General features: G+C 44.0%; 1 protein-coding gene across 1 annotated transcript in view; it reads right to left on the bottom strand.

Moving 5' to 3' along the window:
* Positions 1 to 14,932: 14,932 nt before the first annotated feature.
* LOC110573715 (zinc finger protein 850-like) overlaps positions 14,933 to 22,069 on the bottom strand; it is a 36,024-nt gene continuing 28,887 nt past the window's right edge. Inside the window, exons 3-4 of the mRNA XM_044911488.1 lie at positions 16,931 to 18,274; positions 14,933 to 16,864 (exon numbers count right to left, since the gene is read on the bottom strand). Of these exons, the coding sequence (XP_044767423.1) occupies positions 16,336 to 16,864; positions 16,931 to 18,274 (1,873 nt within the window). The 3' untranslated portion in view covers positions 14,933 to 16,335. The remainder of the gene's footprint in view (positions 16,865 to 16,930; positions 18,275 to 22,069) is intronic.

Raw genomic sequence — 22,069 nt, 5'->3', positions numbered from 1 at the left:
GAGAGAGAATGAAAGACAGGGAGCATGAGAGGGAGGAGGGTCAGAGGGAGAAGTAGACTCCCCGCTGAGCAGGGAGCCCGATGCGGGACTCGATCCCGGGACTCCAGGATCGTGACCTGAGCCGAAGGCAGTTGCTTAACCAACGGAGCCACCCAGGCGCCCCTTGGTTTTTTTTTTAAAGATTTTATTTATTTATTTGAGAGAGAGAATGAGAGAGAGAGAGAGAGCATGAGAAGGGGGAGGGTCAGAGGGAGAAGCAGACTCCCTGCTGAGCAGGGAGTCGGATGCGGGACTCGATCCTGGGACTCCAGGATCATGACCTGAGCCGAAGGCAGTGGCTTAACCAACTGAGCCACCCAGGTGCCCGTGTTTTTTTTTTTTAATAAAGATTTTTTTTTTAAGATTTTATTTATTTGAGAGAGAGAATGAGATAGAGAGAGAGCATGAGAGGGGGGAGGGTCAGAGGGAGAAGCAGACTCCCCGCTGAGCAGGGAGCCTGATGCGGGACTTGATCCTAGGACTCCAGGATCATGACCTGAGCTGAAGGCAGTCGCTTAACCAACTGAGCCACCCAGGTGCCCTGAGAGCAAGTGAGTGGGGAATGGGGGTAGAGGGAGAGGAAGAGAGAGAATCTCAAGCAGACTCCATGCTGAGCATGGAGCCTGACATGCAGCTCGAGCTCATGACCCTGATCTGACCTGAACTGAAACTAAGAGTTGGATACTTAACTGACTGAGCCACCCAGGCGCCCCTGCTCCCTCTGTTGAAAAGGGAAATCAGTAAAAAGGGGTATTAGAGATTCAGCATGCCACCAAGACTCTCTCCAGACAACAATAAGAAGGAAAAAGGATCAGCTTTTTCAAGGTGTCCACACGTGCCCCCTGATGTTGTGTTTGTGTGTCCTCTGAAAGCATCTCCTGAACCAGGGCAGGAGTGTGGCTCAGTCCTCAGGAAGCAAGGGACGGTGGTACAGCCCTTAGGGGCATTTTTACTGAGACTGTATTGTTTTGGAAGATACCTGAGGAACATTGATGGTGCACACACCACCTCCGCAGCCCCTGTTGCAGAAGTATTTGTGGGTGCACTTTTAGAAGAGGCACATTCCATCTGGTTGGCTGTGGTCTCCTCCACTCCCTATGAAGCCAATGTTTCTGTAGCAGTTGTGGTTTCCCCTGAACCTTATGGCCTTACAACCAATGACCATCACCTACAGAAATGTGGACATCAGGGCATATGGCTCTTTCCCGGACCTGGGGAAGGGGCTCCCCTCAACAGTGCTGACATCCCCCATGATATCCTCTGTGAACAAGGGAAAGAATTCATGCTGCTCCCAGAAGCACCTGAGGTTCTCACACCTGATCCTCCTCGGGGTGACCTCTGAGACTCCCCAACCTCATAGCATCCAGTCTCAAATGAGGACCAGAAAGCCATCCCTGCAGACTTTCCTAGGAGGTCAGTGGCAGCTGTGCACATCTGGCCAAAAGGGACAAGCTCTTTTTGCCATCATACTGTCCCTACCGAGGCAGAGAGTTTGAGACTCCCACAAAGATTGTTCATCCTTCACGCTTGTGGAGCACAAATCTATTTATAAAACACACCATACAACAAACAGAACACCTGAAATTAAGAGGACTCAAACAATAAGGCTTTCATATTATACAAAACAAAGCAATATGTGGCACACAGCTCAGGCTGTTGCCTTAGAAGCTGGAAAAATTCATCATCTGAGAACAACGTGTCCCTGAAAAAGGTTGTCCTCTGCAAGTTGCCAGCCAAACTCATATGAAATTCCTTTGGGCAAACACTGAGTCAGGTTCTTGCCCAAGCCAGGCAGAGAGAGGGGAACACAGACCCAGAGGGGCTCAGGCTACTCCTCATCTGCTCCAGCACGAGAGAAGAGAGGTCGGCTTCCCTGAGCACAGTGGGGTGGTGACTGATGCACACCGTGGGGACCTGCCATGTGGTAGAGGTGAAATGGCTTCACCCTGGAAATGGCATTGACATAACCCTAGAAAGAGCCCTGAGCAGGTTAGGTGTAACATAGCCACACCTGCTTCCCACAGAAGTGAAGCTTAGGGGAATTCTCCCCACTGTGGACAACTGGATGCAGGAGACCAAATTCAGACACATGGCTCCTCAGGCTTTCCTCCAGTGATCTTAAACTGAACAAGGAAATACCACACTCCATTGCACATCTAAGGCCTTTCTCCAGTGTGAACTCTATGAGTGTAATGAGGTGAATTCTCTGGGGAAAACATTTCCCACATTCACCACACACAAAGGACTTTCCTCCTGTGTGAACTCTGACGTCAAATGAGTGCCGAGCTCTTGGTAAAAGATTTCGCACATTCACTATATCATAAGGTCTTGACGCAGTGTGAACGCTCCAGTATTCAGGGAGATAATTTCCTCGACAGAATTTTCCATACTCGGTGCATTCATAAGACCTTTCACCAGTGTGACCTCCCAAATGATACAGGAGTTTCCTCCTACGGATAAAGATTTGCCACATTCATGGTACTTGTTAAGGCCTTCCTCCTGTGTCAACTCTTTGATAACAGAGCAGGTAGCCAGAGATAAAACAATTCCTGTGGTTACTTGCACTGGTAAGGCCTATCTCCCGCATGGACTCTCTGGTGATACCAAAGGTAGAGCTAGAGGTAAAAGATTTCCCACCTTGGCTGCACCTATAAGGCCTTTGTTCTCTGTGAATACTCGTGTTGAGAGAGCTAAGATTGATGGCTAAAGGATTTCCCGCATTTAATGTACCCAAGAGGCCTTTTTCCTTTATGTATTCTCTAGTGTAGAATGAGTACCAAACTACTAGTAAAAGATCTCCACATTTACTGCGTTCATAAGGCCCTTCTCCAGTGTGAACTTGCCAGTGCACAATGAGGGCAGATTTTCATCAAAAGCATTTCCCACATTCAATGCATTCATAATGCCTTTCTCCAGTATGTACTATCTGTAGTTGAATAAGGATGGAGCTATGGCTAAAAGACTACACACATTCACTGCATAAGTAAAAATCTTCTCCAGTAGGACTTCTCTGGGGATGAATGAGGACAAACTTTTGGTTGAAGGGTTTCCCACATTTGTTGCACTTGTACTGACTTGCCCCAGTATGAACTCCTCCAAGGTGACTGAGGGTTGAGTTTTGCCTAAAAGACGTACCACATTCACCACACACACAAAGCCTGTCACCACTGTGGACTCTCTGGTGAATAACCAGTGAAGATTTATACAGGAATGTTTTCCCACATTCACGGCACATGAAACAGTCTTCCTATGTCAACACACTGGTCCTGAACAAGTGTGTATGTGGGGCTAAAGGTGTTCTTATATTTTCCCCAGGTGACATAACTTTTTCTGCTTTGAAAAGTTGCCCCACACTGAGTGATTCTGTTTGGCTTCTCTCTGGTGTGAGTGGCCTGCAGTTGGTGTTCTGAGGTGACCAGGAAGGCTTTCTCAACCTCTCCACAGGTGAAGGGCTTGTCTGACACATGTAATTTGCAGCTCTTCACAAACAAGTCCCTGTCCACACGGCTTCTGAAGGGTTTCTCTCCCATGTGCTGTTTCTCATGTTTTCTGAAGTCAGTAATGAAATAAAATCATTTCATACCTACCCCACACCTGAACACTTTCTGGCTGTTTTCTTTTCCCTGGTGCGCAGCCAAGTGGAAAATGTCTCTCAAGACTGGACCACACATCTCACAGGGGTGGGTCTTCCGGCAAGACTGAGCTGCCTTGGGCGTCCTGGTCTGTGACACGCCTACAGAAGTGCTCTGGGCAAAGGGTGCCTCCTCATCCTCTGCTCCACAGCAGCAACCTGAAGGCAAAGAAGCGCTGGTGAAATTTGTGTTGCCTATAGCGAGGGGGTGAGCCCGTCACATACATGCACCTGACTCATCTAGGCATGAATGTATGGCATGCATTTCTAGGTAAGGGAGTTTGAATCTGGTCAGAGAAGTTGGGCATTTCTGGGCTCCTAAGGCAAAAGAATGGTAGAGACCTCATCATGGGAAGGACACAAGGACAGTCTGTAACACAAAGAAGAGAGCCATATTCTAAAACTTGTTCCTCTGCTAAAGGATTCCTGCAGGACCTTTTCTGCTGGTGACATGAGGGTGTGTAAACTGTATGTCCAAACCGAGGAAAAACTAATTGCAACAGAGCTTCTGCTATTCAAAGCCAATTTAAGGATGTGTGCATGCCTTGTGGCAAGTGTGGGCCAGTGTTGCAGAGCAACAGAGGAAGACTTATGAGAGAAATGAGATACAAAGTCCAGAGAGGTAGAGATTATCCCTGGCTGGAAGTCAGGGTAGAAATGACGGAGTAGAATTGACTAGTCAGTAAAGTATCAACAAAGGGAAGGAAAAGTAGAAATGGAGTATGGTACTGGCAATAACAACAAAACACTGGTTAAATGGGAAACATTCCTGGTATAACTTGAACACAGTCCTGAGGTCACACTCTCCCCAGTTTCACCAGGGGCAGGCACCTGTAACCTCATCTGCAGCCTTGGCTACTGAGAATCCCTACAATCTTTGCTGCACCTGACCTCTGCTGATGGTGCTGCACTGTGATCACATGGCTGGTCCCTCCCTAGAGCCAAAATGGCCACAGGCCCTTCAGCTGGTGACCTTGCAACCAACCCAAGGTGAAGGTCTTTCCCCACCAAAACCAGCCTGTAAAAGCTGGAAGAGGTGACTGATCCATCACATGTGGGGACATCAACAAAAGGCTATCAGGAACACACAAAAAAATCAAGGAAATGGGACATAACCAGAGGAGCACAGTAAGTTTTCAACACGTGAACCCAAAGAAACACAGATCTACAAGCTGTAGGACAATTTAAAATTGTTTAAGGGGGTGCCTGGGTGGCTCAGATGGTTAAGCGTCTGCCTTCGGCTCAGGTCATGATCCCAGGGTCCTGGGATTGAGCCCAGCGTCGGACTCCCTGCTCGGCGGGGAGTCTGCTTCTCCCTCTGCCTCTGCCTCTGCCCTTGCCCCTGCTTGTGTTCTCTCTCCCTCTCTCTCAAATGAATAAATAAAATCTTTAAAAAAGCTTTAAAAAATAAAATAAAATTGTGTAAGGCAGCTCAGCCAAGGCACCTGGGTGGCTCAGTCATTAAGCGTCTGCCTTCGGCTCAGGTCTTGATCCCAGGGTCCTGGGATCGAGCCCTGCATCGGGCTCCCTGCTCTGCGGGAAGCCTGCTTCTCCGTCTCCCACTCCCCCGGCTTGTGTTCCCTCTCTCTCTGTCAAATAAATAAATAAATCTTAAAAAAAAAAGAAAGAAACTGTTAGAAAATATGTTTTCCACATGGGATATAACTTCCCTAATTTCCAGTGATCAAGACACCCACTTCACTGGGCAAATCATACAAGCCTTAACGAATAGCTCGCAAACTTCTTGGAATTATCACTGTCCCTATCACTCTCAATCATCAATCAAGGTTGAGAGAACTAATGGGATCCTAAAACTTAAAATCTCTAAGCTTGCTGAAACTACCGTACTCCCTTGGCCTACGGAATTGCCTCTGACTCTGTCGACTATTTGCAGTATCCCCTCCAGAAAACATAAACTCACTCCTTATGAGATAGTCACCAGTAAACCAATGTCTATTGGCTGATCCCACTTTCTGCTGATCCCTTGTTATCCCATACTAATATAACCAGTGATTGTAAGTCTTTAATGTCTTATGTTAAAGCCTATCATCAGGTTAGCAGCTTTCCCTGTTCCCAATTCAAATGATCCTGTTAATCATAGTCTGGAGCCTGGTGACTGGGTATTTTGGAAACATCACAAGAGAAAAACAGCTCTTGAGCCCCACTGCAAAGGACCTTCTCAAGTGTTCCTGACCACTGATACTAATGGAAAACTAGAGGGCACTGAGTCTTAAACACACATCTCACAGCTAAAGTCACCAGCTGACTTCTGGTCCTGTACTGATGCTGGAGACCTTCAAATAAAACCAACAAATAAGAGAAGCAGCTGACATTGAGGTAGACTGCTTCCACCCAAATGCCAGATCAAGACTTCAGATTTTAAGCATGAAATCCTTTTTTCATTTTCTTTCCTTTACTGTGGCATTGACCTGGAAAGATAACGCTTTCGGTATCTCCCAGGCCATTGCTAAGGGGGTAACCTTTAAGACTGCTGGATTCATCACCAAAGATCCCAATCTTCCCATGACGCTAGAGACTCCCTGGTACTCCTTGTGACCAACTACTCTTCTATTCCCCATGTAAATGGGGAATAACTAACTACAACTAACTACAATCAATACCCCCACCCCCACCGCCACCGCCCCTGAAGAAGTCTCTTACCAAGTTTCACTTTTTTTTTTTTTTTAAGATTTTATTTATTTTTTTGACAGAGAGAGACATAGCGAGAGCAGGAACACAAGCAGGGGGAGTGGGAGAGGGAGAAGCAGGCTTCCCGCAGAGCAGGGAGCCCGATGTGGGACTCGATCCCAGGACTCCGGGATCATGACCTGAGCCGAAGGCAGACGCTTAACGACTGAGCCACCCAGGAGCCCCCAAGTTTCACTTTTATGACCAGAACAACTTGTGCCTTGTATTTACCCTTCTTCAATTATAATCATATATACCAAGTTAGTAAATTAATGTAAATCTTAGTAAATACTTAACGTAAATCTTAGTACATGTGCACCATCACCTTCCCATAGGGGGTTCAGATCTGCCCCTACTCACTAAGAGATCTCACCAGCAGTAAACATCTTTGCAAGGTATTTAGAACACCTTTACAAGGTTCTTTTAGGCTAGGAGATTTTCTTCCCATATGCGCTAAAAACTTAAATTATTCCTAGCTTGAATGGGTAGAACCAGCAATCTCTACAAATGAATCCATGAACAGTAACACTTCAATAAGAAGTTTGGGCTCTGACATGGTCTATCTTTCCCTGTGGTTGTTATCATTCTCCTCGGGCCTGTGAATGCCTACATAGTTAGCACACAACTGGTCAATGCCTCTTAGGTTACCTAATGGTGTCCCTAACTTTTCACAAGCAAACTAAGACATCTTATTGATCAACTCCCCTGGATTTATATTGTCCAGACATACCTACCCAGAGGCATTCATGGCTCAGGATTTGCTTCCTTTGGCAAGGCCATAGTTTCCTGCTTATAGGAGTAAATGTAAAGGTGATTATGATCAGAAACCCATCCTTAACTTTGGAAGATATTACATAATTTATTGCTAAGACAATTGCTTCCAAAAAAGACCTTTAGACTCTGGCCAAAGTTGTTGTTGTTGCTTTTAAAGATTTTTATTTACTTATTTAGACAGAGCGCACAGGGAGCTTGATCTCACAACCCTGAGATCATGACCTGAGCTGAAATCAAGAGTCAGATGCTTAACTTGACTGAGCCTCCCAGGCGTACCCAAAGTTGTTCTTTTTCTTTTTTTTTTTTTTAAGATTTTATTTATTTATTTGAGAGAGAGAGAATGAGACAGAGCACATGAGAGGGGGGAGGGTCAGAGGGAGAAGCAGACTCCCTGCCGAGCAGGGAGCCGGATGTGGGACTCGATCCAGGGACTCCAGGACTCCAGGATCATGACCTGAGCCGAAGGCAGTCGCTTAACCAACTGAGTCACCCAGGCGCCCCCAAAGTTGTTCTTTATAATAGAAGAGCTCTTAAATATCTTTTAGCTGTGACCAACACCACCTACTGTACCTGGATTAACACCTGCATAAGTTGAAACTCAAATTACGTAAGATCACAGAACAAGCCAGTTGGTGGCATAAGAGGTGATTCCTTCCACAAGGCATTTCTTTGACTTATTGGATTGGGTCTTAGGGACCATGGCTCCAAAATGCACTCCAAACATCAGGAATTATCCTGTTTATAATAATCTCCCTGCCATGTATTCTCAAAATTATGCCTCTTGGCAGCACTTCACAAGAAGCAAATCCCCTCCCTCCCTCTAGGTTTTCAGCATTCTTTCGGGAGGCGCCTAGCCATGCTCTGATTGGTCAGGATGGAGAAAACCCTTCCACTGGCCTCGAGCGGGCCGCCAACTACATTACCCAGATCAGGCGCGCAGTTGACCCAATGGAAGCATTTCCGTGGTGATTTATCGCTGAGGGGCGGGACTTCCGGCCTCGTCCTTGTGGCGTTCTTCCTGCAGCTCTGGGGCGTGCGGGGGCGATACCGAAGTGACGGAACTGTCAGGGCGCAGAAGTCGTTGTCGCCACGGCAAAGAGGCGGGTCCGCGGCTCGGCGACGCCTTCCAGGCTGCCCCGCGCCGGGGCCGGGACGGGGACCGCCGGCCTGGGTGTCCGCTCCGCGCACAGAGTTCGACGACGGCGGCCGCGCGCAGGGACCCGGCTCAGGTAAGCGCTCGTCCCCCGGGCCCTCCCGCCGTCCCCCCACCCAGACCCCGAAGGCCCAGGCCCCGGTGTCCGGGACAGGGAAGCGGCGGCGGGCGGGGCCCCGTGCGGGAGCGGGCTCCGGGCCGAGGGCGGCTGCGGCAGAGGCTGGAGGGGGGGCTGAGGCGGGAGGATTCTGCCCTCGGGGGACAGAGAGCGTGAGGGGGGTCACGCCTGCACTGGCGGGCCGAGGTGTGGTTCCTCTTTCCCGAGGGCCCTGGGAGCCGTGGGAAGATCGTGAACGGGAAGATACAAGTCCAGCCTTCCCAAACTGCTGAGAGAACATGGATCCATAAATAACCCCGCTGACATGTTCTCCGGGTTGTGGTTTCCTATTAGTCTAAATTCCATTTCTTCAGTCCCTGAGTTTGGAGATCATGGAGAAACCCAAAGCCCAGGGTGTGAGGTCCGTGTCAGGTTTTATATGTTACCATTTCTTGCAACCAATGTAAACAGGTGTGGAGGGTTCTATCAGGAACTGGTTCTGAGATGTGTAAAAGCTCTGGTAAAACTGTTAGGAAACCACCAGGCTGTCTTTTATGTGGGAACAAAAAGCAGGTGTGCAGAAGTTACGACTGGGATGGCTACCGGAGAAGCTGTGTGTCTATTCTGGAAGTCCTAAGAGATAACGGATCAGAGGATAGATGATATATGTCTGGAATATTCAATGCTCTAAGACTTGGGACATAGTTATGAATTATACTTAGAACAAATGAAGTACTCAAAGTTGACATTTCTGTAGCTGAGAATCCTTTTAAAATCATATGAAATATTAAACAAGGTAATTATGGAAATGCAATAAAAGTAAAAAAAATTCATGGTAATCCTGTACGAAGCTTTCTATTTAAACATTTAGAGAAAATATCTTAATGAAATAAAAATTTGAAACACAAATTAATACTAAGAAATATGACAAGAATTGAAAGAAATCCAAAAACATCAGGAATTGTGAAAAGCAGACCCAAATAAATATAGATGCAAGCCATTTTTTTACATAGAAAGATTAGATATTATAAATACAACTACTACAAAAAGACAATTTGTGTATTTCACACAAAAATGCTAATATTCCTGAGGTTATTAATTCAAATTGAGAGCCCAAAAATAAACACACACTTATCATTTAATCTATGACAAAGGAGGCCGTGGGGAAAAGACAGGTCTCTCCAATCAATGGTATTGGGAGAACTGGACAGCTACATGGCAAAAAAATGAAACTGAACCACTTTCTTACACCATTCAGAAAAAAACAAACTGAAAATGGATTAAAGACCTAAATATAAGACCTGAAACCATGAAACTAAAAGGAAAACAGGCAGTAATGGCATGGATAGCAACCTTAGCAATATTCTTCTGAATCTGTCTCCTCAGACAAGGGAAACAAAAGCAAAACTAAACAAATGGGACTAAATCAAACTAAAAGCTTTTGCATGGCAAAGCAAGCCATCAACAAAACAAAAAGGCAAAGATATTTCCTAATGATCTATCCAATTAGGGACTAATATCCAAAATATATAAAGAACTCCCATACCTCAACACCAAAAATCCCTAAAAACTCCAGTTAAAAATTGGCAGAAGACCTGAATGGACATTTTTCCAAAGAGGACATGTAGATTGCCAAAAGACCCATGAAAGAATGCTCAATATGACTGATTATCAAGGAAATGCAAATCAAAACCACAATGAGGTATCACCAGTCAGAGTGGCTAGTATCAAAAAGACAATAAATAGGGGCGCCTGGGTGGCTCAGATGGTTAAGCGTCTGCCTTCATCTCAAGGTCATGATCCCAGGGTCCTGGGATCAAGCCCCACATCGGGTTCCTGGCTCAGCGAGGAGCCTGCTTCTCCCTCTCCCTCTGCCTCTCTCCCTGCTCATGCTTTCTCTCTCTCTGTATCTCTGTGTCTCAAATGAATAAATAAAATATTAAAAAAAAAAAAGACAATAAATAAGCGTTGGCAAGGATATGGAGAAAAGGGAACACTCATGCCCTGTTAGTGGGAACGTAAATTGGTGCAGCTATTCTGGAAGGCAATATTGAAGTTCCTAAAAAAAACCTAAAAATAGGGGCACCTGGGTGGCTCAGTCATTAAGCATCTGTCTTCGGCTCAGGTTATGATCCCAGGGTCCTGGGGTCCAGCCCCGCATTGGGCCCCTGCTCAGCGGGAAGCCTGCTTCTCCCTCTCCCACTCCCCCTGCTTGTGTTCCCTCTCTGTCAAATAAATAAATAAAATCTTAAAAAAAAAAAAAACCTAAAAAATAGAATGATACAGTCCAATAGCTCCACCTGCGGATATCTACCTGAAGAAAACAAAACACTAATTCAAAAAGATAAGTGTACCCCTTTATTTATTGCATTATTTACAGTAGACAAGATATTGAACCAAAGTGTCCATCGATAGATGAATGGATAAAGATGTGATATATATATATATATATATATATATACATACACAATGGACTATTACTCAGCCATTAAAAAAAAAAAAATCTTGCCATTCCGATGGAGAAAGATACCGTATGATTTCACTTACATGTGGAATCTAAAAAAAAAAAACCACCACCAAGGAGAGAAATTGACTCATAGAAAACTAGTCGTTGCCAGGGAGGAAGGGTTAGGGGGATAGGCAAAATAAGTGAAAGGTATTAATTAGTACAAACTTCCCATTATAAAATAAGGAAGTCACAGAGATGAAGAGTACAGCATAGGGAATATAGTCAATATTGCAATGACTCTGTATGGTGACAGATGGTAACTACACATACGGTGAGCATTTCATGATGTATGTGTCAAATCATGTTATACATCTGAAATATATTACATGTCAGCTATACCTCAATTAAAAATTTTTTAAAAAAGAAATGTATTCTAAAGGGTAATAAATGTAAGTTTATTGAGAAATCTTACATTTATATCTAACAACTTATTCTGGAAAGGAAACCAGAATGGGTTAGTGGTACACAGGAGACAGCCTGGGAACACCCCTGACATCTATATATTGGTAAACTTTTATAAACATATATGTATTAAATTTGATTATCAACATGTGGAGAAAATAGATAACGGAATAAAATATTAAGATGGATTGCAAATGAGAAAGAAAAAGAAAATCTCAATTTATATCTCAGGTCAAATAGAAAATTAACTGCATCAAGCTGAACATGGAAACAAAAAGCCTAAGGTTATTTAAGAAAAAAAAAATTTTTTTTAACAAACCTGCACTTGAAATGCGCGAGTCATTACAAAACAAGACCCCAATTTAAAACCACAAAATACGCTTTTCACTTTTTAAAAATAAAAATATATGCAGAATACAAAACTAAAAAATTTAATCACAAAAATGACATATAATGTAAAAAGAACTATATTTTCAGTATCCATACAAGCCATATTAGGAAAAGTTTTAAAACAGGCAATTTTTGTGAAAACTACTCAGTATATGGAGATACACAGAACTATACAATATATTAATTTGTGAAAATTTCATTTTGATTTCAAAATTTACCTTCAACACATTCAAAACTAAAGTGGACTGAAATTTTTAAATGTTTAAAAAGCATTCTAATTGTAGAAAACATAGTTACATATTTATTACTTTATCATTTCTACTTTATATCAGCCACATTTCACTGAATGTTTTAAAAATGTATTTGGAAGCTTTCCAGTGCACTCTAACAAAATTCATTAAAATAAGAATGCTTGTTTTTCCAAGTGGTCATCTGTTGTATACATCATGTTAAACAGTTTAGGTTTTAAGTAAGTAAAACTTGCATTGAATTTTTAGGAAAGAAAAAAAAAATGACTCTTAATGAACCAAAACATAGCTATGTGAAAAGAATCTCAAAAAAAAAAAAAAAAAAAAATCTCTGGTGTGTGGCATAACATACTTTAATGGTGTTGATCATTTTGCATTTAAGCATCACAAATCAAATATGTCTAAAGAGGGTCTGAAGAGAATAAATCTGGCAGGGCAAGCAGAGATCCATAAGAATAGCTCTCTCAGTACCTATGAAAATGAATCAGGGCACCTGGGTGGCTCAGTTAGTTAAGCATCTGACTTCAGCTCAGGTCATCATCTCAGGGACTTGGAATCAAGCCCTGCATGGGGCTCTCTGCTCAGCGGGATGCCTGCTTGTCCCTCTCCTCCTCCCCCCACTGGGGTGCGCTCTCAATTAGAAAAAAAAAAAAGAATGAATGCATCAAAGTATTTCTGTGATAATTCACCAATTGGTGAGCATGCTCTTGGTCTCACAGTGATTCAGAAGAGAAAATAAGCTAGGTCACACACAGATGGATTAGACAAAATTTCACAGTAAATATATTGATTTATGTGGCACTCTATAGAATGAACAAAACTTAGGATATTACTAATGCAATATAAATGCCAATAACTGAGAGCTAAGCACAGTAAGAACTGTGAAAAGGAAAGTTATGTTAATATTTATATTAAAAACTTGATATAAAAACATTATATACAAGATCAAAATGCCATAGAATTCTGTCATGAGTAAGTGATCAGTGTTTTGTTAGTTTTATTGATGCTCCCAGGGGCCAAGGTAAACACCATCATCACTTCTTTGTCATACTCAGCAAACTGAGGTTCAAGGGGCTCTGGGGAGTTGTCCAGATATTCCCAGGAATCCACAGAGACCTCAGTACTGTGCAGACCCTCCTCCCTGCAGGTGGGTTTTGGAGACTGACTTGGATCAGGGGCTCCTGAGAAGCTCAATTCCTGACACACCTGGGGGCACAGTGGTCTGGTGGTGGTAACAGGGAGAGCTGTAGGTGCTGGGCTCTAGGATGCTCCTCCCCACAGGTAGAACTATATAGGAATGGACACCTCTTCACAATTTCCAGTGGACCAGGGATAGGGCAGCTCCTAATTCCCATTTTACATAGGATGAGACTGAGGCCCTGGATGGGGGCATGTGCCTGTGGGTCTAATTAATGACCTCTACATCACCCCCTAGCCAGGCTTTGGGGCTCAAAGTAAAGCCCAGACCATACTGATGCAACCTTGTCCCACATCTGCTCCAACCCACCAACCCCAGTGGTGATAAACCAGGAAAATGGGTAACCACTACTAGGCAAGGCTTTATTGTATTCTTCAATGACTGGACTTAAGGAGAATGTGATGGAGAGGGGCTCCGGGTGGCTCAGTTGGTTGTGACTGCCTTTGGCTCAGGTCATGATCCCAGGATCCTGGGATTGAGCCTCAAGTCGGGCTCCCTGCTCAGCCGGGAGTCTGCTTCTCCCTCTCTCTGTGCCCCACCTGCCCCCCACTAGTTCTTGCTCTCTCCCTCAAATAAATAAAATCTTTAAAAAAAGAATGTGATAGAGGCATGTGGGTGGCTCAGTTGGTTAAGCATCTGCCTTCGGCTCAGGTCATGATCTCTGGTTCCTGGGATCCAGTCCCACATCTGGCTTCCTGCTCAGCAGGGAGTCTGCTTCTCTTTCTCTCTCCCTCTGTCCCTCCCCACTGCTCGTTCTAATAAATAAATAAAATCTTAAAAAAAAATAAAGAATGTGATGGAGAACATATTAATAATGCAGAAAAAATTTAAAAGGCTACAGCTGTTCAATCCATTGTGAATAGCGCATGCGCACGCACACACACTTGTTTCATTGTCCTGTTAAAGGAAAATAGCCGAAGCTCAAAGAATAAGAAAAAGATATGCGCAGGCATTTTACCAAAGTTGTAGATAGCAAATTTGCATTTGAAAAAATGCCCATAGTGAATCCTTACAGAAATGCAATTAAAACAAAATGAGAGAACATTAAACACTTACTAAAAAGGCTAAAATTAAAATGGCCAAACCAAGTATTCAGAATATGGAGGAAATGGAACTCTCATACACTGCTGGGAAGATGAAAAAGGTATAATCAAAAGTAAAACATTACCTGTCCTGTAACCCAGACATTTTACTTGTAAGTTCCTGACAGAAGATCAAAGAAACATACATTCACATAAAGAACACAAATATTTATACTAGCTTTATCTTCAATAGTCAAAGTCTAGAAAAAACCCAAATCCTCATACACAGGTAAGTGGATAAACTGGTATATCCAAAGATACTACTCAGCAAAAAAACAAAAAACCCGACTACTCATATAGTATCACTGATGAATCTCAAAGTAATTGTGACACATAAGGAAAAACAAAATACTCAATTCCAAACATAAATTCAAAAAATTCAAAGGTATCCATCCATCTATTGTAAGAGAAAGTAAATCAGTGGTTACCTGAAGGGTGGGAGGGGCAAGGGAGATTATAAAAGGACATGAGGTAAGCATAATGTGACAGATAAGGTCATTATCAGGACTATGATAATGGTTTCAGAAGTTTGTAACTATGTCAAAACTCACCAAATTATACTGTAAATATATGCAAGTTAGTACATATAAACCATACCTCAATAAAGCTTTAAAAATGGCTCAAGATAGAATGTCTTTGTCCCACTTTTTGGAATATAGGTTTGACAACCCCACACTGACTCCATCTCTCTTTCTCATGCCTACGGGGATATTACCTCAGTGGCAGCAAATGTGGAGAACAATGAATATTTCCAAACAAGTCACCAGGAATGCTTCCTGGGTTACAAGGGCCATATCGCAGAAATACAGAACCCCCTTTACCTTTTTTCCCCGCATCTGTGGTAGTGGCTTTGAGGCAAACATCACTGAGAGGAAACCACAGAACCTTTTGATTATTTTAGTTTTTATTTTTTTCTCCAACAATGACTACCTACACAAGATAAATATGCCTAGAGGTCCTGAGATTTGTATACACACTGATTCTACAGTCACTGTCACAGAAACTTGTCTGGATCCATTTTTAGAAGAGGCACATTCTATCTACTTGGATGCAGTCTCCTCCACATCCTATTAAGCCAGTGTTTCTGTACCAATTATGGCTTCCCCTGCACACTATGGTCTTAAAACCAGTGACCCTAGCCCAATAGATTGTGGACATCAGGGCACATAGCTGTTTGTAAAGCTGAAGAAGATAACCCCTCAACAGTGCTGACATCCCCTGTGATGTCTCCTTTGAGTAAGGGGAAGAAATTCCTGCTCCTTTCAGAAGCATCTGAGGATCTCCCAACTGCCCCCTCCTTGGGGTCATCACTGAAACTCGTAAAACACAAAGCATCCAGATCTCAAATGAAAACCAGAAAGCCCTGCAGTTTTTCAGAGGTTGTGGGGCAGCAATGCAAATTTGGTCAAAACTGGCAAGCTATTTTCTGCCATCCTCCTTAAGCACAGACAATTTGAGACTCCTAAAAAGTTCACCCAGTGATGCTTGTTGAGCCCAAATCCGTATATAAACTACCCCATAGAGTAAGTAGAAATCTAAGCTTAAAGAGGACTTAAAGAGTAAGGCCTTGATAATCACATAAGCCAAAGCAATGTGCGGCAGACATTTACCGTTTCTGACTTGGAAGCTGAAAAAACTCATCACAAGTGTCACATGAGACTAACATGTCCCTGAAAAAGGTAGTCATTCTCTGTAAGCTACCAGCCAAACCCATATTTCCTGGGTCATCAATGATTCAGGTCCATGCCCAAGGTACTTAAGGAGATGGGGAAACTAACCCTAAGGGCTCAGGTTACAACTAATTTATTCTAATTCATGAGAGAACAAAGGTCAGCTTCACTGAATACATTGTGGAGGTGACGGATGCGTACTTTGTGGACCTGCCAGGCAGGAGAGTTGTGAAAAGGCTTTGGTCACAAAATCTAGCAGTGAGCCAAATCTAGAAAGCGCCCTGGACAGCTTAGAAAGTGCAACATATTTACACAAGCTTATTACAGTACTGAAACTTCCAAGGGATATCCCACTGTACATGTTTAAATGTCTTGAGATTCAGTTCAGATGGCTCCTCAGAGTTCCCTCCAGTGTTGTTAACAGTGAATAGGAAATTACACATTCCCTGCACACCTAAGGCCTTTCTCTAGTGTGAACTCTTTGATGTTGAGAGAGGGTAGATTTTCGTGTAAAAAACTTCCCACATTCACTACACTCGTAAGGCCTTTCTCCAGTATGACCTCTCCGGTGTTGACTGAATTGGGAACTATCCCTGAAGGATTTTCCACATTCACTGCACTCATAAGGCCTTTCTCCAGTGTGAACTCTCTGGTGATAACGTAGTTTGGAGCTAGAGATAAAAGATTTTCCACATTCACTACACCCGAAAGGCCTATCTCCTGCATGAACTCTCTGATGATAACGAAGGGTGGAACTGGAGGTAAATGATTTCCCACATTCACTGCATTCATAAGGCCTTTTACCTGCATGAACTCTCTGATGATAAGAGAGGGTAGCGCTGCTGGTAAAAGATTTTCCACATTCGCTGCACACATAAGGTCTTTCTCCTGTGTGAACTCTCTGGTGTCGAATCAGTATTGAGCTATTGGTGAAAGATTTCCCACATTCACTGCACTGATAAGGTTTTTCTCCCCTATGAACTCTATGATGATAACCAAGGCCAGAGACAGATGTAAAAGATTTCCCACAAGCACTACACTCATAAGACCGTTCGCTATTATGAATTCTCTGGTGTATTGACAGGGAAGATTTTTGGCTAAATGTCTTCCCACATTCACTGCATTCGTAAGGCCTTTCTCCCGTGTGAGTTCTCCGGTGTTTATTGAATTGTGATCTATCCTTAAAGGATTTCCCACATTCAGTGCACTCATAAGGCCTTTCTCCACTGTGAACTCTGTGATGATAACGAAGGCTGGCACTAAAAGTAAAAGATTTCCCACATTCACTGCACTTGTAAGGCCTTTCTCCTGTGTGAACTCTCTGATGGTAACGGAGAGTGGAACTGGAGGTAAAAGATTTCCCACATTCATTGCATTCATAAGGCCTTTTACCTTCATGAACTCTTTGGTGGTAACAGAGTGTGGAGCTACAGGTAAAAGATTTCCCACATTCACTGCACACATATGGTTTTTCTCCTGTGTGAACTCTCTGGTGTTGAATGAGCGTCCACCTATTGTTAAAAGATTTCCCACATTCACTACACTTGTAAGGCCTTTCTCCTGTGTGAACTCTCTGATGTAAAATGAGGTTATTTCTTCGGATAAAGGATTTCCCACATTCACTACACTCATAAGGCCTTTCTCCAGAATGAACTCTATGATGATAATGGAGGTCAGACCTAGAAATAAAAGATTTCCCACATTCACTGCACTCATAAGGCCTTTCTCCAGTATGAACTCTCTGGTGATAACGGAGAGCAGAACTAGTGGTAAAAGATCTCCCACATTCACTACACTCATAAGGTCTTTCTCCAAGGTGACCTCGATGATGATACTGGAGAGTGGAGCTACAGGTAAAAGATTTCCCACATTTACTGCACACATAAGGCTTTTCTCCTGTGTGAATTCTCCGGTGTCGAATGAGTGTCCACCTATTGTTAAAAGATTTCCCACATTCACTACACTCATAAGGCCTTTCTCCAGTGTGAACTCTGTGGTGGTAACGCAGGCTGGAGCTAAAGGTAAAAGATTTCCCACATTCACTACACTCATAAGGTCTTTCACCTGAGTGAACTCTTAGGTGTATAATGAGGTTATTTCTTCGAGTAAAGGATTTGCCACATTCACTGCACTCGTAAGGCCTTTCTCCAGTGTGAACTCTGTGATGATAACGGAGAGCAGTACGAGTGATGAAAGATTTCCCACATTCACTGCACTCATAAGGCCTTTCTCCAGAATGAACTCTCTGATGATAACGGAGGTCAGACCTAGAGATAAAAGATTTCCCACATTCAGTGCATTCATAAGGCCTTTCTCCTGTATGAGATCTCTGATGATAACTGAGGGCAGAGATAGAGGTAAAAGATTTTGCACAGTCACTACACTTGTAAGGCCTTTCTCCAGTTTGACCTCTACATGGAATCAACACTGAGCTATGGCTAAAAGATTTTGCACATTCACTGCACACATAACTGTTTTCTCCATTGTGCCATTTCTGGGGATGAATGAGGACAGATTTGTGGCTTAAGGATTTCCCACATTTGCTGCACTTGTATTGCCTGGACCCAGTGTGAGTCTTTCCATGTTGACTGAGGGTTGAGCTCTGCCTAAGGGATTTTCCGCATTCACCAAACTCATGGTGTCTTTTTCCAGTATGGAATCTCTGGTGTATAGCAAATGAAGATTTGTACCTGAATGTTTTCCCACATTCACTGCACACAAAACAGTGGTCCTGAACAAGCGTGTGTTTGGGACCAAAGGCTTTCTTGAATTCTCCCCAGGTGTAATGACTTTTTCTGATTTGTAAAGTTGCCCTGCACTGGGTGATCGTGTGTGGCTTCTCCCCAGTATGTGTGGCCTCTTGCTGCAGATGCCCCAAGCCAGACAGGACGTCCTTCTCAACCTTTCCACAGGTAAGGGGCTTTCCTGAATCATGGATTCTGCAGCTCTTCACAAAAGAGGCCTTGTCCACAGCGCATCTAAACGGTTTCTCTCCCACGTGCTGCTCCTGCTGCTGAGAGTTTATGTTGAAATAAAATCGTTTCGCACATGCCCCACACCTCATCAGTTTCTGGCTGTTTTCTTTTCCCTGGTGCGCAGCCAAGTGGAAAATGTCTCTCAAGACTGGACCACACATCTCACAGGGGTGGGTCTTCCGGGAAGACTGAGCTGCCTTGGGCGTCGTGGTCTGTGACACACCTATAGAAGTGCTCTGTTCAAAAGATGCCTCCGTATCCTCTGCTCCACAGCAACAACCTGAACGCAAAGAAATGCTGGTGAAATATGTGTTGACTATAGTGAGGGGGTGAGCCCATCAAATATATGCATCCATCTCATCTAGGCAGGAGTGTATGACCTGCTTTTCCAGACACAGCAGTTGGAATTCAGTTGAAGGAACAGCCACTGTGCATTATTTGACCCCTAAGGTCACAGAATGGTGGAGACCTCACCAGAGGAAGGATACAAAGACAGGATATGAGACAAGAAAAAGAGGCAAGGACTACAACTCATTTCTCTGCCAAGAGTCTCTGGCAGGACCTTTGCAACTGCTGATGTGAGGCTGGGTAAAAGCATGCATGCAAGCCCATTAAAACCCAACTGTAACAGATTAGCTGCTGTTCAGTGTCAAGTTACGGATGTGTGAACATCTCATGGCCAATGCTGGAGTACAGAAACAGTGAGAGAAATGGGTGAGATGTGGAGTCCAGAGAGGTGGAGATTATCCCTGTGCTGGAAATCATAGTAGAAATGATGAGAGAACTGACAAATTGGCAAAATGTCAAAATAGAAATGAGAAGGTAGAAATGAAGTGTGGCCACTGAAAACAGCATGAAAGTGTGGGTGAATAAAGACAGGTTCACCATGGGGGACCTGGTGTGATCTGAACACTCTCTCCATCCATTGACCAGGACCATGACCCTCTGAGTCCACTCTGTCATGTCTGGAGTCCTGCCCATCCTCTGATACACAAAGGATTCTTCCGTGTAAGCCCTGAGCAACTACATGGGACATGGACGATACAAGTCCTAAGGGAAAAACAGGACAAATGAATAGCCAGCACTATCCTGGGCTATTCAGCACAAAAGACAGCAAGGTGATGTCAGCGTAATACAAGAGGAAACCAGCCTTTGTCTTTGGCAGGCTTAAGAGTCAATTAAGATACTACAGGGGCACCTGGGTTAGTTAAGCATCTGCCTTCGGCTCAGGTCATGATCCCAATGTCTTGGGATTGAGCCCCGCATCAGGCTCCCTGCTCAGCGGGGAGTGTGCTTCTCCCTCTCCTTCTGCCACTCCCCCTGCTTGTATATATGCCTCTCTCTCTCAAATAAATAAATAAAATCATTAAAAAAAAAACCAAACTACTACAGTGACACAATGGAGCACACAAAAAGGAGAATAACCACACAGGAAGGATTGATGGGGACACTGGCTTAGTGAAGACAGCTGGATATAGGCAGAAAATAAGAAGGGTGGGGCTATGTCAGCCAAAGGACTGATGCCACTCCATTCCCCTACTCTGCAGGGCACCTCAGCAGCCTCTGCTGCAGAGAACATCAACAAGTCCTGCTATAGTGGCAGAACATCACAGATTACCCAGCAGACGTGTCCAAGTGTTTGCAAGCATGGACCCCATATGCCTGCTCTGCAGAAGACCCCAGCAGCTTTTGCACTAAGGTAACCAATAGCTATCACCATGGGGGACCTGCCAGAGGAGAATATACTGAGCAGCCCCCTCCACCAAAAAAGGAGTTATTGCTCCATTCCAGGAGCAGAGCTGCCACTCACACCAACCCTGCATACACCCTGACCCCAGCCGCGCAACTGCTCAATGGCTATCACCTGAGTGCCCAGGTCTCAGGCACGAGACAAAACATTTTCTGTGGGACAAAGAGATCAGGAGGTTCCCAGTAGCACTGTCTACTACTGTGGACACACACAGCCTTGGCTACTGAGGACTCCTACAGTCTTTGATGACACTGATCTCAGGTAACAGAGCTGCACAGACACTAAGCCTCTTGACCAAACTGTAGTCAGAACTGCCACACCCCACCAAGCCGGTGCACTCACATCCACACACAGGTAAAGATCTTGCCCACCAAAACCTTTCTGTAAAGTCTGGAAGAAGGGACTAACTACTTCATGAAATGCACAGACAAAAATGCAGGCTAGGGCGCCTGGGTGGCTCAGTTGGTTAAGCGACTGCCTTCAGCTCAGGTCATGATCCTGGAGTCCCTGGATCGAGTCCTGCATCGGGCTACCTGCTCAGCAGGGAGTCTGCTTCTCCCTCTCCTGCTCCCCCTTCTTGTGCGCTCTCTCTCTCAAATAAATAAAATGTAAAAAAAAAAAAAAAAATGCAAGGCCGTAAGAAACACACACAAAAAAATCAAGGAAACAGGACACCCCCAAAGGAACACAGTAATTGATCAGTCACCCCAAAGAAATGCAGATCTAAGAATTGTCAAAGATTTCAAAATAATTCTTTTAAGGGAGCTCAATGAGTACAAGAAAACACAGACAATTCAATGAAATAAGGAGAACAATTATAAACAATACATGCTTTTTCAACATAAGAAAATATAAAAAGACCAAATAAATTATGGTATACTATACTATACACCTTAAACAGATAAAACACTGTATGTTAATTATACTGGAAAAAAGTTATGGTAAAGAATACGATGAATGAAATGAAAAATGGTGGCGCCTGGGTGGCTCAGTCGTTAAGCATCTGCCTTCGGCTGAGGTCATGGTCCCAGGGTCCTGGGATTGAGCCCCGCATCAGGCTCCCTGCTCTGCGGGAAGCCTGCTTCTCCTTCTGCCACTCCCCCTGCTTGTGCTCCCTCTCTCGCTGTGTCTCTCTTTGTCAAATAAATAAATAAAATCTTAAAAAAAAAAAAAAAAAGAAATGAAAAATGCAGGGGGCACCTGGGTGGCTCAGTCAGTTAAGCGTCTGACTCTTGATTTCGGCAAAGATCATGATCTCAGGGTTGTGAGATCGAGCCCTGTATCAGGCTCTGCACTCAGCACACAGTCTGCTTGAGATCCTCTCCCTGCCCCCAACTTGAATGAATGAAAGGGAAGAAAAGGAGAGAAAGGAAAAGGGAAAGGAAAGGGAAGGAAGGAAGGAAAAATGCAATAGAGAGCATCAACAGCCAGCCTGATCAATCAAAATCTGAATCGGAAACTGA

The sequence above is a fragment of the Neomonachus schauinslandi genome, chromosome 16 (assembly GCF_002201575.2).
Source record: "Neomonachus schauinslandi chromosome 16, ASM220157v2, whole genome shotgun sequence".
Lineage (NCBI taxonomy): Eukaryota > Metazoa > Chordata > Mammalia > Carnivora > Phocidae > Neomonachus > Neomonachus schauinslandi.
Note: the sequence above shows the minus strand (reverse complement) of the source record. Positions and strands in the feature narration are given on the sequence as shown.